General features: G+C 55.1%; 7 protein-coding genes across 7 annotated transcripts; all 7 read right to left on the bottom strand.

The window, feature by feature from the left end:
• Positions 1–1,642: 1,642 nt before the first annotated feature.
• Positions 1,643–2,986, bottom strand: CORC01_00391 (glycosyl hydrolase family 16; the record flags this gene model as incomplete). The annotated part of the gene is made up of 2 exons (XM_022612048.1): positions 1,643–2,811; positions 2,899–2,986. The coding sequence occupies 2 exons, from the start codon at positions 2,984–2,986 to the stop codon at positions 1,643–1,645; spliced, it is 1,257 nt and encodes a 418-aa protein (XP_022481187.1).
• A 1,045-nt stretch (positions 2,987–4,031) lies between these two features.
• Positions 4,032–4,292, bottom strand: CORC01_00392 (uncharacterized protein; the record flags this gene model as incomplete). The annotated part of the gene is made up of 1 exon (XM_022612049.1): positions 4,032–4,292. One exon carries the CDS (start codon positions 4,290–4,292, stop codon positions 4,032–4,034), a length of 261 nt encoding a protein of 86 aa, XP_022481188.1.
• A 725-nt stretch (positions 4,293–5,017) lies between these two features.
• Positions 5,018–5,849, bottom strand: CORC01_00393 (uncharacterized protein; the record flags this gene model as incomplete). The annotated part of the gene is made up of 3 exons (XM_022612050.1): positions 5,018–5,269; positions 5,379–5,669; positions 5,748–5,849. 3 exons carry the CDS (start codon positions 5,847–5,849, stop codon positions 5,018–5,020), a joined length of 645 nt encoding a protein of 214 aa, XP_022481189.1.
• A 1,467-nt stretch (positions 5,850–7,316) lies between these two features.
• On the bottom strand, positions 7,317–10,824 carry CORC01_00394 (uncharacterized protein; the record flags this gene model as incomplete). Its single annotated transcript, XM_022612051.1, has 8 exons — positions 7,317–7,394; positions 7,529–7,986; positions 8,100–8,159; positions 8,324–8,651; positions 8,766–9,285; positions 9,380–9,636; positions 9,739–9,779; positions 9,969–10,824. The coding sequence occupies 8 exons, from the start codon at positions 10,822–10,824 to the stop codon at positions 7,317–7,319; spliced, it is 2,598 nt and encodes an 865-aa protein (XP_022481190.1).
• A 1,481-nt stretch (positions 10,825–12,305) lies between these two features.
• CORC01_00395 (uncharacterized protein) lies at positions 12,306–14,213 on the bottom strand (the record flags this gene model as incomplete). The annotated part of the gene is made up of 4 exons (XM_022612052.1): positions 12,306–12,740; positions 12,836–13,152; positions 13,209–13,570; positions 13,624–14,213. 4 exons carry the CDS (start codon positions 14,211–14,213, stop codon positions 12,306–12,308), a joined length of 1,704 nt encoding a protein of 567 aa, XP_022481191.1.
• A 3,276-nt stretch (positions 14,214–17,489) lies between these two features.
• On the bottom strand, positions 17,490–18,836 carry CORC01_00396 (TfdA family Taurine catabolism dioxygenase TauD; the record flags this gene model as incomplete). Its single annotated transcript, XM_022612053.1, has 5 exons — positions 17,490–17,693; positions 17,747–17,848; positions 17,915–18,286; positions 18,347–18,685; positions 18,750–18,836. 5 exons carry the CDS (start codon positions 18,834–18,836, stop codon positions 17,490–17,492), a joined length of 1,104 nt encoding a protein of 367 aa, XP_022481192.1.
• Positions 18,837–19,745: 909 nt separating this feature from the next.
• On the bottom strand, positions 19,746–22,218 carry CORC01_00397 (metallopeptidase MepB; the record flags this gene model as incomplete). Its single annotated transcript, XM_022612054.1, has 3 exons — positions 19,746–19,941; positions 20,047–20,756; positions 20,854–22,218. The coding sequence occupies 3 exons, from the start codon at positions 22,216–22,218 to the stop codon at positions 19,746–19,748; spliced, it is 2,271 nt and encodes a 756-aa protein (XP_022481193.1).
• Positions 22,219–23,209: the final 991 nt, after the last annotated feature.

The following is a 23,209-nucleotide window of genomic DNA, read 5'->3' on the forward strand; positions in this document are numbered from 1 at the left end:
TAGGTGAATAGATCATCAAAAAGCCCTGCCAAATATCGAGATGATAATGGAGGAGAAAAATTGGCAGCTAGCGTAGGAGCACTCGACGTTTATCAAGAATCAGGGCAGAACAGAAGGATGCTACGGGGCCGGCCACGACGTAGACCATCCATGTCTCCAAAAACCTCTCTTCAGCCTTGAGGGATCACGGAGCAGAGACAATGTAAAGTCTATTTTGGAAAGTCCTGTAGATGAAGCTGGGCCGTACGTCGATCGGGCCTGATGTCGAGTCCTAGAATCTGTGGCGTACATGCAGCACATCGATGGTCCCGCGATGCGGACGACCATCCTGGTACTGGTTACTTACCCACGAGATTACATGGTGCTTCTTAGATGAGGCTTCTTGTTCATCCCGCTTTCCTAGACCAACGAGTGCCGAGATATGGTTTCGTTGCTCTGTCCATCCAACAAGGTACTTTCGTCAAACAATCCGGGTTCAAGTGCTGAGATGTTCAAGTCCTAGGGCATGCATGGGCCCAGTAGGGTATGCTTCGAGGTCAGATTTCTCGACGCTCTTTAGATGGTGGCTTGCCCTAGGGCTCAACTTGGGCTTCTTTAAATACAGATGAATCCGAGTCGTATGTAAATACGTATCAAGTCACCTCCAAAAGGAAAGGAAAAAAGCGGGGGAATCGGGGGAGGAATACAAGCACTGTAACCTCGGGGGGCAATAATAATTTGGCAGCCATCTGCTTGGAAAGAGACAAAAGTAGAATTCAAATCTTGTTCGAGTCTATCTTCAACTAAAGTATACATCATGTGAGCCAGAAAGCCCGATAAGGCTGCCCCTAAACTTGCAGAGAGAAGAGAAAGCCGATACCTCGCGTTCGATCATAGAATGTAGAAAACCTGCCCGACTTGCGGGTCTTCCAATAGCTCCGAGGCAAAGCCATGACCCTCTCAGCCTCCGTTGATGTAAGAAAAGTAGGTCTTCATAAAGAAAGCCACCAGACCGTTCCCTCCAGATCTAACTTCAAGCACAGCCTATCATTCTCTTTTAAATTGCCGGCTGGCGAATGGCCAAGAGCCTGGTAAGAGCCCAAATGTCAAATCTTCAAGACACCGACACACGACTAATCAACATAGAATATTTCTCCATATAATTCTCATGACTAAGATAATCTAGAAAGACAAACAATAGAAGAGGCCGTACAGGGCTAGAGGCGACGTCTGCCTTGCCACTTGTGGGCTGGCTCAACGAGACCAAGTCCCAGGCAACCGAGTCCACGGCTGCTCAAGTATTTCATGGTTCACACAGGCTCTCGTACTTGAAATAAAAGGAGGAATATCTCGATCGAGTGTTTAACGTTCTCCAACATTGCGATATGCGTTGACCAGTGCCGATGTCCTTCAAGACCTTCGCAATGATTGCACGATAGGATCACCAACAGGAACCCGAATTTTAAAGGACAACACAACATGTAGTCAAAGTGGTCTTATTAGGAGAGCAATCTAAAAAGCAAGCCTGGCTCCCAATGCCAATACGCCCCCGTCCCGTTTCATGATACATAAATACATACATACACGCCCGCCTTCCGAAAGATATGCACAAATGGAAGTAGCAGGCAAAGCGCGAAGCTGATCGATCATGATGCTGATTCGATTACAGCAGCATGGTAGCGAACAAGGCGGTGATGCCAGCCACGAAGAAGCTGCTATGCAAAGAAGAGGCGGCAGCTGGCGCCGGTGCGCTTGTCTGAGCATGAGTGCCACCGGTTGTCGAGGGCAGAGTCGTTTGAGCATTAACAGATCCGGTAGGCGATCCAGAGCTCGACACCAGTCGGGTGAGGGTCGATGAAGTGCCGTTGGCCTGAGTGATCGTGGTGTTGGCAGCGACAGTCAAAGACGGGACCGGAGCACTGGTAGTCGGAGTCTGGACGACTGTGGTGGTGTTCTTAGCGCTCTGCGTCGGGACGTCGGACTGTTGGGCCTTGTTGTTGCCGTTGTTGTCGCTAGACTTGTCGCCCTTGGGACCGTCGACGGAACCGACACTGCCAACACCGCCGGAGCTGCCGCTCTTCTCGCCGGCACCGATGATTTGAATGCTCTGCCACTTGCCATCAGAGCCCTTGGAGTACTCGTACTGCTTGGCGCCGGCCTTGTCACCGCCGGCGTAGTCCCAGACCTTGAGGGAGCGGTAATGACCGGCGAAGGGAGCCTTGTCCCACTCAGCAAGACCACCAGCCCAGTCGATGGTGCCCTGGGCAGTACCCTTTCCACCGACCCAAGTACCAAGCTTCAGCTGCATGGGGGTTTGCGGGTAGTTGCCCTCGGCGGGGGTAGCGGTACGGTACTCCTTTCCGTCGATGGAGAAGACGATGGAATCCTTGGTCCACTCGATGGTGTAAGTGTGGAAGGTGGTCATGGGATTGAAGGGGACCTCGTAGTAGCGAGCGCGGGTGTAGTCGTTGACACCGAGGGCGTAGAAGTTTGTCTGGACGTGGGTCTGGTCGGCACCGACAAACTCCCAGTCGATCTCGTCGAGAGCGTCAGACTGCAGGACGATACTAGTGACGATGCCGCGACCGGGGGCGGCCTGCAGTTCGACTTCGACCTTGCCGAAGAAGAGGTAGTTCTTTGAGGTGATGGTCGGGGCGTTGCTCTCCTCAAAGATGGTCATCTCAACGCCGGTATCGGCGGAGAAAGACAAGACTTTGGGGTTGTACTTGACGCCGCCGTCGACAATGAAGAAGGACTCGAGGTCGTTGATGTTCGTGGCTGTGCGAAAATCATAGCTGGCTTCGCCGCCAAAGGCGGTGTTGGCAGGACAGGCTGGGGGATGATGTTAGCATCGTCGGCTTGCTAGATGACGGGAATTCCACATATTGGTGTAAGTGGATTGGGGAGAGGCCAACTAACTGTCGCCCTTGACGGGATTGCAAGCTGAGAAAGTCTGGGCAGAAGCCAGGCCAGCAGCGGCCACAGTCAAGGCGGCGTAACGCATCATCCTGAGTGGTGTTGTGGAAGGAAGTGGTGGGGAGAGGGAGGTTGAGATTGGTGAGTGAACGTCGTCGAAAAGGGCTTGCTGCAGAAAAGGAGCGGAAGCAAGAGAAGATATCGACGTTGAGATGTAGCACAAGGCGAGTAAACAGCCCCGGACGATGATCTGAGGAGGAGGATGTCCTAAATATAGAAATTAAAGGAAAGGCTAGAGGATGGAAGAAAGGAACTAGCGCGTTGGGCAGGTGGGAGGTCAAGGAAGCAGAAAGAGGTGAAAGGACGGCACCGGACGCTGTCTCTAGCTTAGTTTGAAGCCACTGGTTGGAAATAAGAAACGGGAGGCTGGCGGATTTTGGGCAAGTTGAAGAAAGTGAATCAATCATGCCATGGGGCGTGGAACACGAGCAGAGACGAAAGCAGGCGGCAACGGTGAAGCCGGGCACCAGTGCGGATGCTTGGGGAGAGCAAGACCCGAGGATGGCTGTGTCCCTTTCCTGCTGCATTAGGGGGCAGTAAGCGTGAGATGACACGAAGAGTCGCTGTAAATCGTCGCTGGTCTGCCTGCCTTAATTACCTAGTCTGCTTCCATTTCTGGGCGCCTTCCCTCGCTTGAACGAATCCGCGCTTGCCAAGCGCATCTTCTTCACCCATTGGCAGGAAAAAGTGCAACAGATGGGAGGCTGGGCAACTTTCCAATCTTGATAAGTGACGCTAATGCAGGGTCCAAGTATCCTTGCCGCAAACGACGGGCGGAAAGGTACACGCACTAGCTCGCACCCTCGCTTTCTCCCCAGCCAGCTGGTTTGGCTCAATTGGCTGCCGCAAGCGGGATCTCAACGCCGATTACCTCAGCTTCTTTCCTCCTTGCACCTGCCTCCCTTCGCCTCTCCCACCTATACCTTAAGGTGCCCACCTACCTACTAAGGTACCTTAGGTTAGGTACCTTATCTTAGGTGACTAGAATCGGTACGTACCTCGATCTTGCCGTTCAGCTCGTGTCTGGTCGCGCCGTTGGTGGCGCATCAAACCCTCTGAATCCAGCGCCAACTACTTCACCTGCCTCGGTCGCGTTGAATCGTCGAATTGGCGCCGTTTCCGTCTCCCACAGCCTTCGTCCTGTTGCGCCGTCTCCAGCTCGACTCTCGACTCTCGACCCTCCCAACCTCTACATTCCTCGCACACCACATCATCGTCTTGTCTCCTGACAGATCAAACCAGCCAAGGACGCTCATGACGCCGTTGCCACTCAATCGCAGATGTCCGTCACCCCCAACGACGCCCACGGGGTCCCATTCCCAGCCCTCGGCCGACATCTTGCCCCGTCAACAATGTCTCACGCTTAACGCGACATGAATATGATCTCTGCCCGCCCACAAAGTCTCGACAGCAGTTGCGACCAGCTTCATGCCCAGCCCTACATCTCAGGGCATCACTAGCGATCGACGCCAGCGGGTCGCCAAGATGGTCGGCCGTCTGGTGTCTTGCGAATAGGATGCGTCCGTTCGAGCTGCACTGAAATTACCCAGCGCAGAGGCTGCAGGTGTCGAGTGAGTAAAACAATCACTGGTTGCATCAAAGTCCTATAAAATGGCTTAGTTGAGTTCTGCGGGCTGCCCTAGTTTGTCGTTTGAGTTTGCCTTCTGCATTTCTTTTGAGAGTTCCGTCCTAGCGAGACTGAGACTGACTAATATGTAGTAGTTTGCATCTTTGTCTCCCTTTGCACGGCCTGTAAAAACACATCCTGCAACAATAGACTTGTCCCGTCGCCCCTTGCATCATAAGTTGTCTCGTAAATGGCGCCAAGCGAGCCTGTCCCTCGACCATCCATCAACGCGTCCTCGGCTTCTTCGTATTCCCTCCTCCATGGTCTCGAGTTAAAGTTATCCTCTTGGAGAGAAAAATTGGAATGGTAAGAAGGAAAAAAACTGTATAAACAAAATACCCAATGGTATCCTAGTCGCTGACTATCATCAGATCCACTGGGACACGCTCAAGAAACCTAATCCCTCGCGTCGAAACCGTTTTAAAATCACTCTGCTTAGCACGTGTTGAGCATGGACGTGAGAGCAGTCTTCTCGGCAGACGTGACGGTGAGGGCCCAGTAGCTCTTGACCTGCACCCAGCTGCGGGCGTATGTGCAGTAGAAGCTGGTCAGAGGAGGCTTCCACGAGTCGGGGCTCTTGTCGCTCTTGGACTGGTTGACTGAATCCGTGACAGCCCACAGCTGAGGGCGGGTGAGATCGTTGGCGAACTGCTCGCGCTTGGCAGTGGTCCAGGATGCGGCACCAGACTGTCGTCCCATGTTAGCATGTACCTTCAATCTGAAGATTGCGCACAGAGCAGAGCGCACGGAGCCCGAGGACAGGTTGAGCGCTCCGTCCGTGTAGGAGCAGACTTACGATCCAGGCGTTCTTCAAGGGGACCATGTGGTCAATGTCGACATCGCTGGCGGCGGTCCAGCTGGCACCGTCGTATGGGCTCTTCCAGGTACCGCTGGTGGCAGCGCAGGCAGAGTTGACGACGACGCCTGTGCCATCGCGCTGGAGCACCGTTTCACGGGTGTTGCAGGCGCCGGAAACAGTTGACCAGTGGGGGAACAAGTCACGGTCGTACGTGTCCGTGTTGGACCAGGCGGCCACGGTCAGAGCAGCGAGCTGGGTCTTGGCGGCGGCGGCGGTGGGGATGCCGGACTGCATGCAAAGGTCAGAAACGCGGATGTGGTATAAGCTGGCGGCTTCGACAACGGCCGGCAACGAATTCGAACTTACGGGAGAGGGCATCGGCAGCGGCTCAGCGACCGGGTTCGGAGCCGGGACGGGGGAGGCGACGGCCGCGCCGGCGAGCATGAACAAAGCAGCGGTGAACTTCATGGTGACGGCTGAGAAGAAACAGATGGATGGACCGCGTGAGAAGACTGGGATTGAGGCTGGGGTGATGTGATGAACGGGTGACTTGGCACTGACGATGAAGCAGAAACGACCCCGAGCGGGAGATCCGCCGTGGTTTATATCCTTCGTCAATGTCCTTTCCTTTTATCTCGTTTGCCATCAACAGGATGACCTCGTCGGCGGGTCGCGAGAGTTCCCAAGTCTACGTCTCCTTCGCTTGTACAACATCCCGCCCTACCTTGCCTTCATGTCGTTTGCAGCTCCGTCGAGCCAGTCACCATGCCGTCCGACCCCACGATTATCTACCAAGTGTCTTAATCTCCAGCCCGACCCTCCAGGAACCCGCCGACGATGCGGCTTTGAGTTGATGAAACGGCGCGCTGTTCTGAAAAAGGGCACTCTGTCCGGCCGCAGTACGACCCAAAGCAACCATCTCATAGGGCTTCGCAGGGGGGGAGGGGGGCGCACAGGGTTCTGTGCGCGAGCTGACAGCTCCGTGTGCCTTGATCCCTCATGTTATTGGCGGGGTAATCTAAACATTGTTCGTCTTTCTGGTCCTGACTCCTGAGTGCCGATGCACGGCGCGCGACGGCTCCCGCGCTCTCAACCTTAAGCCTGGTCCCGGTGGTCCGTCCCAACTTTTCGCCAAGCTCACGAGACCAGCCACTCACGTCTCCCGGCACCGGCACGTTATCTTATCGGTCACAGTCAAACCACCTGTGAGAAGCAACCTGGTCTCTGTCTTTCATCTTGGCCCTGTCCGCTGCACGTCAACCCCTCCATGTCCCGGGTCCTTCGACAATAGTGCACGGGGGCTTCCATGAACCTTCCTGTTTGGGAGCCACCTACCGATGAAGCGTCGTCATCTGGTCGAGAGGAAGCCTGCCCTTGGGGTGACGGCCATGATAGCAGCCTCTCTGGGCTTCGAGCGTCGAGAAGAGACACTCCGCGGGCTGCACCTCGCAGCACAAATATCGAAGCCTAATGTCTCACGCCAGACGAATAGAGGCAGGTCAGCGGGAGGGTAGACCCGGATCACCACTGGCCAGTGCAAACCTGGAGAAGCCATCTCGACCGCTGGTTGGACTGCATTTACGACAGCCAAGCAGGCCCGGCCAAGCGCTGATAGCGATCATCATCCCAAAGCGTGTGTACGACATGGGCTGGCATTCACTGCTTGGCCATTGAACGTAGTTTCCGCCGCACCTCCAAGTAGTTGTACCCGTCCTCATTAGCTGGCCGTCTCATTACTCGTGCGAGGCGGACCTCCCTAGCATGGCAAGACGCAAATGCCCACATCCCTACCTCCGATCGGACCTTACATCTGATTAAGCTTAAGCGGCACCAAATTACAACTTCACACACACGCCACTCATATCATGGAGAATATCTCGGCTGGCCACTATCATCTCCTAGCCAAACACGCCCTATCAACGATTCGACTCGCTCTCAGAACCCGCCGCCGCCCATACCGCCCGTTCCCACGCCCATACCTGTACATCCGGCCTTTCCGCCGAACCAGCCACTCTATTGCCGTAATTTACGTGTCAGTCAAGATTCAGGGCAGGCTCAAGCCTCGGCGTCGATAAGAAAAAGCGGCCGGGGAGGGAGATATCCCGCAGAACGTAGTAAGCTTGACCAAACAAAGAAGGACCACTCACCCCGACACAGCCTGCTGAGCACATGCCCAGCAACTCGGAGCCGCAGCCAGTAGCTCCTCCACACGTTCCCGTCGCGCAGCTGCCAACAACCCCGGGCCCCATATTGACAAAGCCTGGTCCAGCGGGATATATGGCACTCGTCGTGACGACGGCCAAGCCCGATGCCCAAGGTCCGTCAACGGCGATATCTTTACCCCAGAATGACGTCTTATCTTCGCCCCGGGGCCCCATGCGCTTTCCAGAGTCCGCCTTGAATGTCTTGTTTGCCCTCTTGCGCGCCTTGGAATGCGTCTCTTCCAGTCTGTTCCTGAACTCGAGGCGCAACGGACGTGTCGTTGTCCGCAGCGCTGTCGTCTCGTTGGTGTGCACAGCCGGATGCGACGAGACATGCGCAGACTCGGCGGCTGGCGGCATGGGTACATTATTGGCCTTGGAAGTTTCATGCCATGCTTCGAGAACTAAGGTACATGCACGCTCAGCAGGGGTTTGGTAAGCAAGTGTGTCTGGACTGTAGAGCAGCACTGGTATACACGGGGGCGCGGGGAAGTGTAGTGGTTGCAAGTTGCCTTACGCTTTTCCTCCTTGCCTATTCCGAACATCTTCGTCGCTGGCAAGGCCATTACCCTGACGGCTATAGATAACACATCTGCAGTCAGTAATCATGCTCACATTATTGTCGATACCACCGTCGGAGTGCGCCGACCAGCGAGGAGACGCAATATCACGAAATTCGACTATGGCTGTGGCAAGATCAAGGTGATAGCGCTCTGGGGTGGTACCGATGGTGACACTCACTTTCGCAGTACCAACACTTGCACTCGGAGTAGATCTCACCGTACTTTTCTTGGTACGTCTTGCTTGTCCACTCAAATGCCGTACTCAGCCTATCCTCGTCGACTTTGTCGTTGTGGTCTACAAACGCCCCCGTCTTCGCGAGTGTGAAGACGAGGTAGGATTGGGGAGACAGCTGGTGCGTGTGCCACGCGAGGTCGACGTCGAGTGTCGGAACAGCCACTTTATCCTCTGTGGATGAGGCAATAGCGATGATCTCGACGAAGCAGGTGTACTTGGTTAGAAGGTTTGCCATGATGTCCCGCGCTGTAGGCAAGTGCAGCCAGTTGAGCTTTGGAGGTTAGTCGACTATTCACCTCAAGACATGAGTGAGGAGGGGCGGTTCATTCAGCCTCACCTTGCACATTTTTTCGGTAAAAGTTGCCTGTCTCATCACACATCCTACCAGGTCGATGGAAAACGGCGACGAGTTCTCCCAGTACCGCGACATCATCTTCCTCGTCTGCCGCCTCCCATCCAAGCTCACATGGAAATCTGTAAGCTTTTTATGGCCGAGTCGATTCATCACCTTGCGCAGGTTCTTGGGATCCGCAAACTTGCCCGTGAAGTTCTCTTCCATGGCGTCTCGTACGGCCATCATGCTCGGCGGGATTTTTCCTCCGGGCTTAAACATTCCAACGACGTGGGCGAGGAGTCCACGACGGGCGAGGCGTGCGGGGAACAGGCGGTCAGGACATCCCGCAGAAGTATCGTTATCCGAGTCGTATTGGAGCGGTTTCGGTAGACCTGTCTTGAGATCTAGAATCGTACCGGGCATGGCGTGGTTGGATTTTATGGAAGCCTGAACATCGTCGCGGAATTTGGCTGCGCGAAGTGATTCGTGGGTTATTGTTAGGGCGCATGATGGGCAGGCGTGGGCCAGGTGCCCTTCGGCGAGGCCTTGGCCTACGATGTCGGGTTGCCTTCTGGATATTTTGTTAGATCTTTGGAGGGTCCTATGATTAGGATGGCAAATCTACTGGATGGGGATCTGGGTATGGACTCCTGGGAGGAACGCACTGTGCCCCTGGATACCCTCGCGGCTGTCCACACGTTGTCCAGGGGATGGACACCACGGTAGAACACGCGGGACACTGGACGTCTTTGGCGTCTGGGTCGTCTTCGTTGTGCCAGGCGAGGTTCGTGCGGGTTTCCCAATTTGCTTCGCATGCGTCCGAGACGACGTAGTCGAATGTTGTGCCGGTGATGGCGTTGTTGATGGCGGACCAGGGAATGCCTCCTGCCCAGAGGGCGTTGTGGCCGTAGCGGAGACAGTCCTGGGTGCTGGTTAGTGTTCATGTTGATGATGACGTTCATATTTACAATATTGATGATGATGTGGGGGGTCGGCAGGGAAGAAGAGGAGGGGACATACGAACCTCGAGGTAGAGTCTTGGGTTGAGCATGTGAGCGTGCCAGACTAGTAACACATCTTGATATAGACATGTTAGTTGCTCTTCTTCGCTGGCTACGCTTCCCTTTCACCGTCCGCACCTCTCTCCCGGGCACGGAGGAGGTAGACGGCCCAACAAAGGTCAAACCATACTCTTTACGCGGAGCCAAAGGCAGAGAGTAGGAGGAGAAGGGGCTGGAGATGGAGAAACTGTACCTAGAGGAGGAAGCATATCCTCGCGCCAAATCAACGGCTCCGACTCTGGAAACCCTTCATACCGGGCCCGGGTCCGGTGTCCCCTTTGCCTACTACTACCCCCAGTCTCGGCCGGCGGCCTTGGCTCGGATTCGACGACAGTCGTCATGTCGCTCTCGAGGAGCATGTCCGGGACGAAACTCCGCCACCACGCGGCGTAACGGTCTACTGCGCGGCCGAGGTAGACTGCCCACCTCTTTTCGCGGAGCTTGACTAGGATGTCGTCGTTGAGTTCGGGGTCAGGGTCTGTTGATGATGATGATTCTGATGATGATGTGGTGGTGGTCTTGTTGTTCTCTGCGGCTTTTCCCTTTGTGGCTTTGATGTCGTTGCCGTTGTTGTCATTGCCATTGCCATTGCTGCCGTTACGAATGATGTTGATGTTGGATTTGTCGCCGGTAGTGGCGGCGGCAGCATTCCCAGCTACAGCGGCGCGCGCATTCCAAATGTCCCAGAGCCCGTCGCGGTAGCCCGTCTCCGTCTTGAGGCGGTTAAAGGCTGTCAGGAGACGGAGGTGCGCTAGGCACGTGTCTTCGGTTGGGAACGATGGTGGTGGGGTGTTTGGTGAGAGGGCGAGGGCGCGGCCTGTCGCGATGGTGGCAGCGGCGGAAGAGAGGTCCGGGTGGGTCTCTGAGTTGGGTCCGGTATCGTAGGCCGAGGGAGGGGCCGAGAGGCCGGGTGCGAGCATGGAAGAAGCGGAGCCTTGGGGTGCCGTGGTTTCGGATATGGACGCGGAGGTGGCTGTGGATGTGGAGCCCGGTTCGTCTTGCGGAGGAGGAGACAGAGCCGATTTGCTCTTTTGCCTTTTCTTCCACATTTCTTTCCTTTTTCTTTTGTTTTTCACCCCTATACTTTACTTGGGCGTCTTATGTGTCTTGTTATCTTGCTCAGTTTTGTAATTTCATTAGCACACACAAACCAATGCGAAGTGTCTATTTTGCTTTTTGACCGAGGGTCTTGGCTGTGTGTCGAGACCAGTGTGTGGACGAGTTCGTGATTGAAAACTTGCTAGTCACGAGTAGGAGTGGCGGCGTGTGAAGATGTTTTTTTAACCGAATGTCTGAATGAAGGCGACCTTTGATAAATCACGAAAGTTGGACGTCCTGACAAACAAAACTATGACGGTTTGAAGTTTGGCTGCAACTCTGAAATATGGGGGAGGGGTGGTGTTCACTCGAAGCAAACACCCGATGATGCAGCGATTTGTTTTCCTGTGGCGTTGTGAATGCCAGTTGTGTCGGTGAGCGAGATGAGGGGGGCGGTTCAGCGCTGCACGTTCTGGCCGCGGACCGATGGCCCCGCGGCACCGGGAATCTTCTTTCTCTGTTGGTTTTTCTGTTCAGGTTGGAGCGGTGGTTGTTGGATGAGGTTTCGCCGGCAAGGACAGTACAGCTTGCACTACTGCTGCGCCATGCCGCCTAATTCATCGTTGGTAAAATTTTCAGAGGGAGGAGAGCAGGCTTGGCTTGGCTTGGTGTGAAGGCGACTGAGAATTCCAGTTGGATGACGGAGACGAGATTGGAGTTGAGGCGCAAGGGAAAGGGGGAGGGAGGGAGACAGAGGGAGTTCTGAAATGATTGCGACGTCGATCCTCACCGAGATGTCTCGCACGGTGAATGAGTGCAGGAGAATCCGAATGCAGTGGGGATAGCGGGTAGTTTTTTCGAGATTCCATGATTCATTTGATAGTATCTCATGCATGTCCCATTATTGATAAGAGCCATTAGGTCAGATCTTGACGGGCTGTGTATGCGGGTTTGGGTGTTTTGGGTGTGCGTGGTTGGTGTGTTGGCTCCAATGGCGGCGTGCGGTGGTGTCCATCGGACCCCGCAGATTGGATTCGCGGGGGGTGGAGGAGTGCCAGGCTGCTGCATGGATTTGGATTGCAAACTGGATAGCGAAGTGACGTTTGGACGCGTAAGTTTTCATCCTGTAAACCAGCGAGGCCAGAGTCGTGGGGCAAGATGACCCATTGCCCGCTTCTCAATATCGATATTTATCCAAGGACTAAATTGTCAGCTGTCTCCGAGTCATTTGCATAATGAATGTCCAAGCAGTATTTTGGGAGTTTGAGGCAATAGCAGTATGCAGTTGAGTTATTCTTGATGATGATGTATTGATTGTGGTATATTGCGAGAAATGTCATAATGTGAAATGTAACGTTCGCCTCCAATGCCTCAACGCCGTGCCGTGCAAACTCATTAGATGTAAAGATCAACCTCGGAGCCTCCTCAACTTCTAGACCATGTCGCAGCTGTACATGACTGGTATAGTAAAGACTCCCGTCTCCCGTTCTCATCAGACCCTCTCCTGGTGAGAAGTCCCGTCGAGGGCGCCCTTGGGTTGCAATCCCTCCGTCTTCTCGCCCTGGACAGCAGAATCGCTGGCGTTGGCATCGAGGTCTGTGCCGGCCTGCTTGCGGATGCGGTGCATTTCTTCGGCGGAAGGAGGTACCCATTGCGCGCTCTTCCACGGCTTGACACTCTCCAAGTACATGGTGTCAATCTCTTCCAAAGTTCGCCCCTGACCCTCAATGACGAAGAAATAGACGACGAATCCAGCAACCAGATTGCATCCGGCAAAGACGTAGCCATACCGGAAGTCAATGGCACCAGTGATGAAGGGTGAGAAGAAGCCGATGCAAAAGTTCCAAATCCAATTGCTGGCGGTGGAAAGGGACATGGCCTTGGCGCGGTATCTTGATGGGAAGAGCTCGGCCTGAATAGTCCAGATCTTGGATGGGTTAGTACGTGGTACGTGTAAATGGGGAGGGTTGACATGTGTATGGGTTCACTAGAGAGTGTGAAATCTAGAGGGTAATTACTCACCATTGGTCCCCACGTGGTGGCAAAGCCCAAAATGAAGAAACAAGCGAAAACGATGAGCGCAATGCCAGCGCTCACGGTGTTGCGAGGATTCTCTCGGTCCAGGCTGAAGTGTCCAACAGATGCAAAGATCATGAAGCAAATAAACATCCAACAAGAGCCGACCATCAGCGACTTGCGTCTGCCATAGTGTTCAACAATGTAGAGACCAATAAAGGTGGTTCCAAAGTTGATGACATTCAGAATGATTTGCGTAATGAAAGAGTTGATATTCACAGACGAAAAAATTGTCGTTCCGTAGTAGAAGAAATAATTCGCGCCTACATTCCGTATGGTAAGCACTGCCCGTATCACTGGTTTCGGTTGTGCGACATACCTGTGAGTTGTTGGAGCATTTGCAGTCCACAACCCAAAGCAATACGATGTGCCATTTTCGGAGCCTTGAACATGCCGACGAACTCTTGGACAGGGTTCCCTTTGATTTGTGATTCGGCTCGGAGCTTGCTCTCAATCTCCTCGAGTTGAATGTAGATACTGTAGTGGTTCTCGGGGGCGCCGTAAACTCGACAAAGAGTGCTTTTGGCACGCTCCACGTTGCCCATGCGGTAGTCATAACGAGGGGTTTCGGGAAAGGCGAGGATGCCAACGCCAAGGATGATGGTCCAGAGCCAACCAAGACCAATGACGATTCGCCAGGAGGCAGAGCTGTGTGTTTGGTGAGTGACGGTGCCATAATTGCTGTGTCTATGTTAGCTACTGTCTTGCCAGCCTTGTAGCGGATGCGCCCTTACAAGCATGCGGCGAGGAAGATGCCGAGGGTGATGAAAAGTTGGTAGGCGCAGACGAGGGCGCCACGAATCCATGGCGGTGCGGTCTCGGCCTGGAACATAGGGACAATGAGACTGAGGGCACCGACGCCAAAGCCAGCTACCAGACGGCCAATCATGATCTGTACCCAGGACCTATCGGCGGCAATCTGGATGACGAAACCGACAGAGGTGATGAGACACCAGAAGGAGATGGATTTCCGGCGACCAAATTTGTCGGCGATTGGGGCTGCGCACAAGGCACCGATGAGGGTGCCGATGGAGAGGAGGCCGACAATCAGACCGGAGCGGACGTTGCTAAACTTGACGGAGCCGTCGGCCTTATGCTGGCCGAAGCGGTCGAGGAAGTCGGGCATTTCCAGAAATCCGGAGATCTGACCCGTGTCATAGCCAAAGACCATGCCGCCCATGGAGATGAGGATACCCATGGCCCATGACCGCCCCGAAATGCGCTTCAGCGGGGAGTAGTCGAGGTGAGCGAGGTCCTGGCGGGCATCGCTTGCCTTCTCAGAGGAAGGATTGTACTTGTCGAACTCAATCGTCGAGAACCCCATGCTGGGCGACGATTTGCGTGTGTTGAGTGATGTGTTGTGTGAAGATGATGGAGAGATGCCAATGATGGTTCGTCCGAGACAAAAGAGACCATGTTTAAGGGGACATGGCGGGCAGTATTATATGGATGTTTCGTCGATCGACACACGAGACGAGAATTGAGGGCCGCTCGCAAGCACAGTACACTTGTGCCAACTGGGTGGGCAGAGTCGGGGGCGTCTCAGTAGGCCCAGGGCGTGACGTCAAGAGAGGGCCGAGGACTGGGAGTTGATGTGAGAGCGTGCCCGATGACTTGGGATGGACGGCGTGCCACCGTATGCCACCGAGGTGTTGCCGTCCGGGGCCCGGGGTCTCCAAGTCGAGGAATCGGCCCGTTCCCCATCTTTTCTGGTGTCAGGCACAGAGAAGAAAATTCAGAGGCAAGAGGAAGACGAGGGGAAGAAGATGGAGATTGGGCAAAGGTGATTGGATACGTGGGCGAACTACGGGGGGTGGGTGAGGCCGGGAACACTAGATTACCAATGCGGCTCTGGGGATGGAAATCATGGGATTCTTGGGAATTGTGGACACAGACTAGTCCATTGGAATGAATGGGGTGAAGGGGAGCCAAAGAGCGCAGGCAGACAGCGTTGGGTACCTTGGAGAGCCGGGGATAACGTGGTCTGTCGATTGTTCCCTGGAAGAAGGTCGTGAGATTCTAGAATAGCTGAATGACGTTGGTGGACGAGGTGCCCATTGTGGGAAACCAGGGGGGCGTGAGATGATGTAAAGATGAAAGTGACTCGCTGCCGGATCCGCTCAAGGCCGTTTTGCATGTAAAGTATCTTTGGCGCATAAACTTGGTGCGCGGTACGAGAGAAGCCGTTTTGGTGCACAAAGTATCTCCGTACCGTAGACTAAGGCATGGTACCTTGGGTGCAGAAGGGAGGGTGTGCCGGAGGGACCGGGGCCGGGGTACAGGCACAAGCAAGTGTACATTAGTAGTTGCTCATGAATTCTCTAGAGATTCTCCCCGGGACGTTCGGACTGAATAGTTGTAATCAGATCATTGAGCAACTAGGAATGGATCTGCATGGTGGACTTATGGTTACCTTAACAGCAGACTCAATTGGAGTCCTGGAATGTCGAGATGGTGAGGAGACCAACGCACGTGACAGTCATGACTCTTCTCGATTCCTTCTCACGGAACCGAGGTTACTAGTACCTTGGAAAGAGGGGCGATATTGAGGCCATCGTGAGATGATACGGGATGTATCTGGACGGCAAGACTTGTATAGGAAGATACATGTAGTGCCGTGGTAGACCGACGGCAGGCGCTGCCGGAATTGCTGCCCACGTCACTCCCAACTGCGCACCAGTGAGAAGGCACAACGCCCGACGACATGCAGCGGCGTTGCCAATCATCGCCAAGCAGCTTCCCGACCGGGTGGATCGGAACTATTGCCAAGGCGAGACCACTGGTTCCAACTCCCAAGGCAGGTCCCGATCGCTGCGCTCCTGCCGCATGCACTTGGTCTCTTTGCGTCGACCAGTGTGCATTTTTTTCCCCTCCAATTTCCAAAGCGGAATGGCTTGCCAAGTTATCGAGACTCGACGCAACGGCTCTCATAGCCTTGACTTGGTATTTGGCAACGAGAGACAGCCGAGGCCCAAACAAGCTCTGCTGGACGGGTCCGAAGAAATCTTGATTGAACCACAACCGGCACCCGATGCCTCTAATCCCTGCCACGCATCCTCGCTCACCTCTCCCACAAACCAGCGCGTATGAAATGAAATGAAAGGAATCCCCGCTAACATCGGATGACGTCGCGAGAAAAACAGAACAAAAGAAAAGAGCATCAGAGTTGGCGAAAGTTATCGCCGCGACACCTCCACAGCCCACCTCCGGCTTTCCGTTCTTCACGTCGTCGTGTCGTCGTGCTCTTCTCCGTCCGGGGCTTCTCTTTCGGCCCTTTTCTCCCCTCAACCTCCAGAGTCTCCAGCCAAGCCCCAACTATTCTCCAGAAATCTCCATTCTTTTGCCCTTCCTGCTGCGTGTCTCTTCCCCAGCTCCAGAAATCCCAGAGCCTGATGCCCTTTTCTACAGGTCTAACCGGTCTGTCGGTCGCTGTCCGAGGCAAACCCGACGCCAGCTTGCCGATGCTCCAACAACCCTCCATCCCACGATTCCCACCCACCCGAACCACACCGTCTTCCCCTCGGGGCACCCAGATCTGGTCCACTGTCCCTCTCTTTCTTCAACCCGTTCTGTCTCTCTTCAATGGATCTTTCGGGGCCCCTTCTGGGGAACGAGATGCGATTGAAAGATGTCTCACAACGTCCCCATTGTTTCGGCCTCCGCTACCACGCCGCTGCCGCCAACCACATCGCCATCGCGCCCCGTCTTCCCCCCCGCGTCCCCTCTCGAGTCTCGACCCTCGTCTGGTGCCTCGTAAGAGGTCTCGTAAGAGCAGGTCATGAGGCTCCCGCGGGGTTCGGCGATGCCTATCGTATAGTAGCTTATCGTGCCTCGGGCCTTTTTGTCTCCATAATTTTTTTTCTTCATCACCTCAGTCACGCACTCGCAGCGAACCTTATCCCCAGACAGGCCAAACACGAACATGTCAACCGCGCAACATGGACAACGCCGAATCTCCACTCCCGTCACGCGTCGCTTCTAGAAGAATCACCTTTGTGGTCGGTTTTCGTACGAGAAGGGGAAAAAAACACTTGGATCTGGCTTAGGAATCGAAACTCGACATTCGTCAGGCGACCATCCCTGTGTCCCGACGGCCTGATTGTCGGCTCAGCCACGTGCCCCAGCCCCTACACTCGCTCGCTCGGCATTCAGGTGCAGCAGTTCATCTCCATCATGATCCATCCGACATGTTACAGTCATACACCCATTTGTTGATAATCGCCATCATCCACTTTTCTCGGTCGCACTGCGGTATCTTTCTGCATTGCTATGCGCACCTATTGTTGCACCCCACGATGAGCGCACAGATCCGACCTCTCCATCAAACCTCCAGGCGTTGCTCTGTCATCCAGCTGCCGGGACGTCCTGGGTTGCATTCATGGTAACGCATGGTTCGCTGTACTTCCTCCCGCAACAATCATTCTTCCCGTTTCAACTCCCGAGCTTCCATGGCTGTCCCTGTGGTCCCGACGTATCCCGGCGATCCCCAACGAAAATCCAATGTCGCCGACACAGCCCATCGGCACCTTCAGACGCGTCCAAATTGCAGACCCAAGCATTTCATGATCCGTGTGCAACGGACCGAATGCTGATATGCGGCCTACCACGTGGACTCCAGGCCATTAACCCCCGTCGGCTTGTCAGCCAGTGTGGTGATCCGGAATCCGTGTCGCAGCCCTTCCTGTGGGTTGTGGACGTTGTAGTCCGAGATGGCAGTGTGAGCTGTTACTCTATTGTCCCAGAGCGCGACCGTTCCTTCTTCCCATTTGATGCGGACCTGGAAGTCCTGGCCGAAATTGATGTGCTGTTTTTCTTTTGTTAGGAAGGACCCAAAACTCTAAAGATACTACCACGAACCTTGAATAGGAGTTTCAGCAGCGCGTCTGACTCTTCATCACGAAGGCCTATAATCTTCTTCGTGAAGCCTGGGTTGATAAACAATGCCTTCTGGCCGGTTGCCTGCGAACTCAGGTGTTAGTCTGACAACGTGTTGCACGAGATGGCGTTCGCAGCGTCATTACATACCGGGTGGATGCGAACGATGGGATGCTCCGACTTGACCGGCTCTCTACGCACAAACTTGCCGTCCCGACGACCGTTGTCGGCTTGTGGGAAGCCGCTATGTTCTGCTCTCAACCCCTCGAGAAGGGCCTGTATCGGCCTCGACAATCGTGCATATGCCGCCGTCTGCGAAACCCACGCCGTATCGCCGCCCGTCTCAGGCACCGAGAGGAGCGTGAGGATTGTGACGCCCGGCGACTGGTGCTCGTACGACACGTCCGAGTGGTATCCGATGGTTGAGAGTTTGTTGCTCTTGCTGCGGTTGCGATACTCGTTGTCCGGGCCCAGGTAAATGTTGTGCAGCTCGAGGTGGTCCTTGACGTGCGCGCCGACAGGCTAATTGAAGCTTGTCAGCAATTCTGCGGTCGGAACGGCAAGGGCTATAGGGTCACGAACATGGATGTGAAGAGGACCAAAGTATTGCCCAAACTCCTTCTGTTTCTCGATGCTAATGTCCTTGAAGTCTTGGTCACGAAACACGACGACGCCGCGTTCGGCGATGAGCAGGGCGAGCTCGTCCTTTTGTCTGTCGTTGAGTTGGGATAGCTGCAGTCCGCGGATCTCGGTACCGATGACAGGCGTCAACTTTGTAGCCTTGATATCATTGTTGTCCTTGGGAAGGAGGTTCAACTTTTCCTTGTTCGCTACGAGGCCGCGGTCGTTGAATTCGAATGGCTGCAGCGGGGGAAACGATGTCTTTTCGTCGTAGACGGGTAAGTACTTGGCGTATTTATACTGTTTTCGCTTGTCAGTTCTGTCTTACTTGCGGCAGTCATCGAGTGATGTTTCGAGTGCATACCTGGTCGTGGATCTTGTCGTTGTACGCCAACGTCAGCTTGACGGATGGCGCTTCGGCCTGAGTTTTGGTTGTGGTGGTTGTAGACATCTTCTGCGTTTGTTTTCTTTCTATGCGATTGAGCAATCCAGAAAATCTCCTCCTTAGCCTGCGTCAAGCGGTTCCATCAACTGTTGTTTATTTAAACACTCCATCGAGCAATTCTGGATTTCCAATATCCTATCGCGTCAATCGGCTTGGGATGGCGAGCATTGAAGCAATACATCCTTTGGCTCACGCCATCGCATCTCGCATGCGGGGAAACCAGAGATAAGCGGCATCGCTCAGCAATACCGCCAATTTTACTGGACGCGAGATCCGGAGGCCGTGGCGTGAATCGGCACTTTCCCATGGCTGGATTAGGACCTATGTTCCCTACCAAGAGTAACAAATAACTGTAGTCTGGAAAACGCCCAGCTTCGATTGCCTACGCATCTATTGTGGCTATCCCTAGCGAGGTGCTGGCCTGGTGTTCGTGATTCGCGACGCGAATGGCATCACGTTCGGTAGCGGCCCGAAGGTGGAGAGGATACGGGACCGCTTCGGCGATGATGTAGCTGATGGATTGATTAAACTTTCGTACCGGATTGTGGTGACCCGCATCTTCTCCGGGTACCTGCTATTTCGGTGGAAAAGCGTGGAGAACCGGAGTCACGGCTTGGTTGAATTCTCGGTTCGTGACAATTGTCCAATTCGGGTTTTTCATCACCCCACGTCCGCTAAATCCATTCCGCTGTCAGCTCTCCGACAAGATAGACGGCTTTCACTTCAACTCCTTGTTGTCAACGTGATGTACTCCTGGTCTGCTATAAGATTACCCAGATGCCTCGACGTGTCAATGGTATCTTGATTGGATCCTGGAGATTGTGCACGACTTCAGACCTACTTGAAATCTACCTTGGCAACCGCCATTGGCACTTTGCGATATCCTGAAGACCACGTACACGGGTGTTGCCTTGGTTACCAAGATAGCCCTAATTCATCATAGAAAGGCTCCATGCAGACTTCGCGACCAAGAAAGTCCAACAGGGTCTTCATCTCGGGCTGCCCGCCCCCCTTCTCCAGGACGCCGTACCGGTACTTGCGGCCTGCTTCCGCGCTCATGGGGTCTGCTTCAAAAACTGTCGAGAAGATGTCTTGTGCGTAGACTTTTGAGCTATATGATCCGAATAAGAATCGATTAGTGAACAGTGAACCTTGTCTCAGACATGACCGGACGGGGGGGTATCACAGTCAGCCATTAGATTGTGGAATAACTCACAAAAAGTAGCCGTAATACCCGGCATCGTACTCGTCCATCAAGTGTCCGATGTTGGTGTACCCGTGGGCCCAGTTGACGTCGTCACCTGGCAGGAAGGGGGGGTCATCGGTCGGGACAATTTCCCGTCGGAGTCTGTTCCAGAGCTCCGTGAAGTCGACGGCGGTCTCCCCCTCCCCGGCGACGGCGGAGGCGGCAGCTCCCTCTTGCGGCGGGTTGGTGTTGACGGTCCCGGTCAGCTGGTGCACCGCCATGTCAAATATGCTGATAAAGAGCTGCTGCAGTGTACTCAGCGCATGGCCGATGCGTTTCGCGTTGACGAGGCCCTCGACGACGGAATCAGGGATCCGTTCCGGCGGCTGCTGTTGCTGCTCCTGCTGCTGCTGGTTATCACGCCAGGCTTTTAGACAGTCCTCCGAGAGATAGGAGTAGTGCCGGCCCAGACCCTTCAGCTGCTCCGGCGCCCAGCACCAGTTCTCGAGCATCTGGCTGGGGGCTTCGCCGAAATCGACGACGGTGCCCATGGGCCCGTGGAAGCGCGCGAAGAGGGTGCGGGAGACGAGGTCGTGGATTGCGTGGCCTAGTTCGTGGAAGAGGGTTGTCACGTCGGCGTGTCCTAGTAGAGTCGGAGATGCTGGGGATGGGGGAGGGGAAAAGGCGCAGATGAGGGCTGTGGAAGGGTATGTACGGGTGCCGTCTGGGTTTATGAAGCCCTGGGGCATGTGTTTGATGTTAGTGCTTGGTCACATGATATGTAGGGGGGGAAGGCATGAAGATATTGACGTCTTGGGGTTTTGAAGGGAGACTTACGGGGACGAGACTGAAGTTGGCAGGGTTCCCGTATTTCCCGTCACGCTGGTAGAGATCGAGGTAGAGGTACCCGAGGAACCCGCCGCCTTCACCAGCAGAATCCCAGACGGAAAATAGTTGTACGTTTTCATGCCAGACGACATCGTCGCCGTTACCCGTCACCGACAACGCGTCCCGCTCCTCCTTGCTGTCAATCGCGCAAAAGTCCATCCCAAACAACCGCGCAAAGATGCCCAGCATGCCCTCCACCGTCGGCCCCAGCGGGAAATACTCTGCCACCTTTTCGTGATTGACTGCGTACCCGTCCCGCAGCACCACATTGTTGTAGTACGGGGTATCCCAGACATATAACTTGCCGTCATAAATCTCACCCCTCTCCTCCTCCACGTCCCGCCGCTTGAGCAGGAGAAGGCGATCCTTTTCCACGCGCCCGCCCTCGACGAGTTTCGCGCGCAGCGAGGAGAGGAATGCGTCGACGCGCGCTGGGGTGCCGGCCATTTTGTCCTCGGTGCTGAGGCTGGCGTGGTCCGGGTAGCCGAGGAGGCGGGCCGCCTCGTGGCGGAGGCGGATGACGCGCCGAAAGAGGGGGACGTTTTCGGGGCAGCGGGTGTCGTAGGCGCGGCGGGCGCGGCGGCGCGTGTTGGGGCGGTGGGCGGTGCGGAGGAGTTGGGCGAGGTGGAGGGGGATTCTGATGCGGAGTTTGCCTGCGTTTTCTCCGCCGTCCCCGGCTTCGTCTCCGGCTTCGTCCCCGGCTTCGAGGCGGGCGAGGGCGTCTGGTGGGAAGCCCTCGAGTTCGCGGGGCGTGAACCAGAGCGAGACGTCGGCTTCGGCGAGGTTCTTGGCAAACTCGGACGTGAGCGTCTCAATCTCGGCGCGGATGGCGCGGAAGCGATCGCGGTCCGGGCCGGGGGGGATCCGGAGCCCGTTGTTGACGAATTCCTTGTGTTTTTTTGTCAAAAAGTTTTTGGCTTCCGGGTTCAGGTAGCGCGTCTCGGCGGCATCGTCGTAGACGGCGTCGACGAGGGCGAAGAGGGCCTCGTTCGTGGCGGACGCGAGCTCCACGTCGCGGAGGGTGGCGCGGGCCTGGGCGGAGGCCTGGCGGGTTTCTGGGGACGGGGCGACGGCGTTGTGGAAGAGGAGGAGGGCGGATTGAGAGTAGAGGGCGTTTTCGGCCTGGGCGAGGGGGAGGAGGACGTTTGCGTAGGTTGCGTCCGGGGTGGAGACGGCGGATGTGATTTGGGCTTGGGCTTGTTGGTAGGTGGCGACGAGGTTGTTGATGGTGGTGATGATTTTTGTTGGTGTTGTGGTGAAGAGGGGTGGGGGGTGGGGTGGTTTGCGGGGGTGTTGGGTTGTGGAGGGGTCCATTGGGGAGGTTTCTGATGATGATTCCGGTGTGAAGGTACCTCTTTCTCCCGATTTGCGTCGTCGAGAGGGGGGGGGGTGATTTGGGCTTGAGGAGGTAACCACCGAGAGCGGGATGTCGCGATCTTATGGAACTTGAGCCGTTAGGCAGCTGCTTTTGAGGTTTGGCGGGGCATCACCCACCTGTTGGTTTCGCGATGGTGTTGGTGTGGGGGTGAGATCGGGTGGGCGAGCGGGTCCTTGGCTCACTGGCCAAGATATGCGACGATGTCGTTGTCTCCAGGGAGTTTGATGAAGCCCGGCGCGGTTCCGATGCGAGTCAAGATCGGACTGACATCCCATAATGCCACTGTGGTCCGCATCTCGTAGGCAGCACTTTAAAATGTAGCGCCCGGGTTACCGACCTCGTTGCATGCAGGGCCAAGCTTGGTACATGCAGGCTAAAGTACTTAGGTACCTAGGGTTCTACTCGACAGGTACCTCAGCTGCAAGCGGTCAGATCCGGCCAGGGCCGGATGGGGCCCCCGCCCGTTTTCGGCACGGTTGGCCGGTTTGCAGTGCCGAGACCCGGCCGGCCGGCGCGGGAAAATGCCGAGAATGGAGTTGTCCGGCGAGCTCGACGGACGACCTAATTTTCGTTTGGGAAGGGGATACTTGTATCAGAGTATTCTCGTCAATTGGGCTAATACGCAGGAAAAGACTTCTATCATCGCGAGGAAGTCTGGAAATGTTGCACACATCCAAAGGCCTTGAAGTGCATAGGTATAATGAGAAAGAGCATTAGCCTAGTGAACTTATGATCAAGTCTGGCCACTATCATGGATCGCTCTGGATCTCTGCAATTTTTACAGTGAGCGATTGCGTCCCAGACGTACGCAGCACTTCACCTTTTCGGGTAGACAATTGTTGGAAAGCCGACTGCCATCCGCCTCTTGGCAATGTGTCGGCTTACCTGATCTCCAGGGCCGCCAAAACATAATGTCAGCAGAGTCCG

The sequence above is a fragment of the Colletotrichum orchidophilum genome (genome assembly GCF_001831195.1).
Source record: "Colletotrichum orchidophilum strain IMI 309357 chromosome Unknown Scaffold_3.1, whole genome shotgun sequence".
NCBI lineage: Eukaryota > Fungi > Ascomycota > Sordariomycetes > Glomerellales > Glomerellaceae > Colletotrichum > Colletotrichum orchidophilum.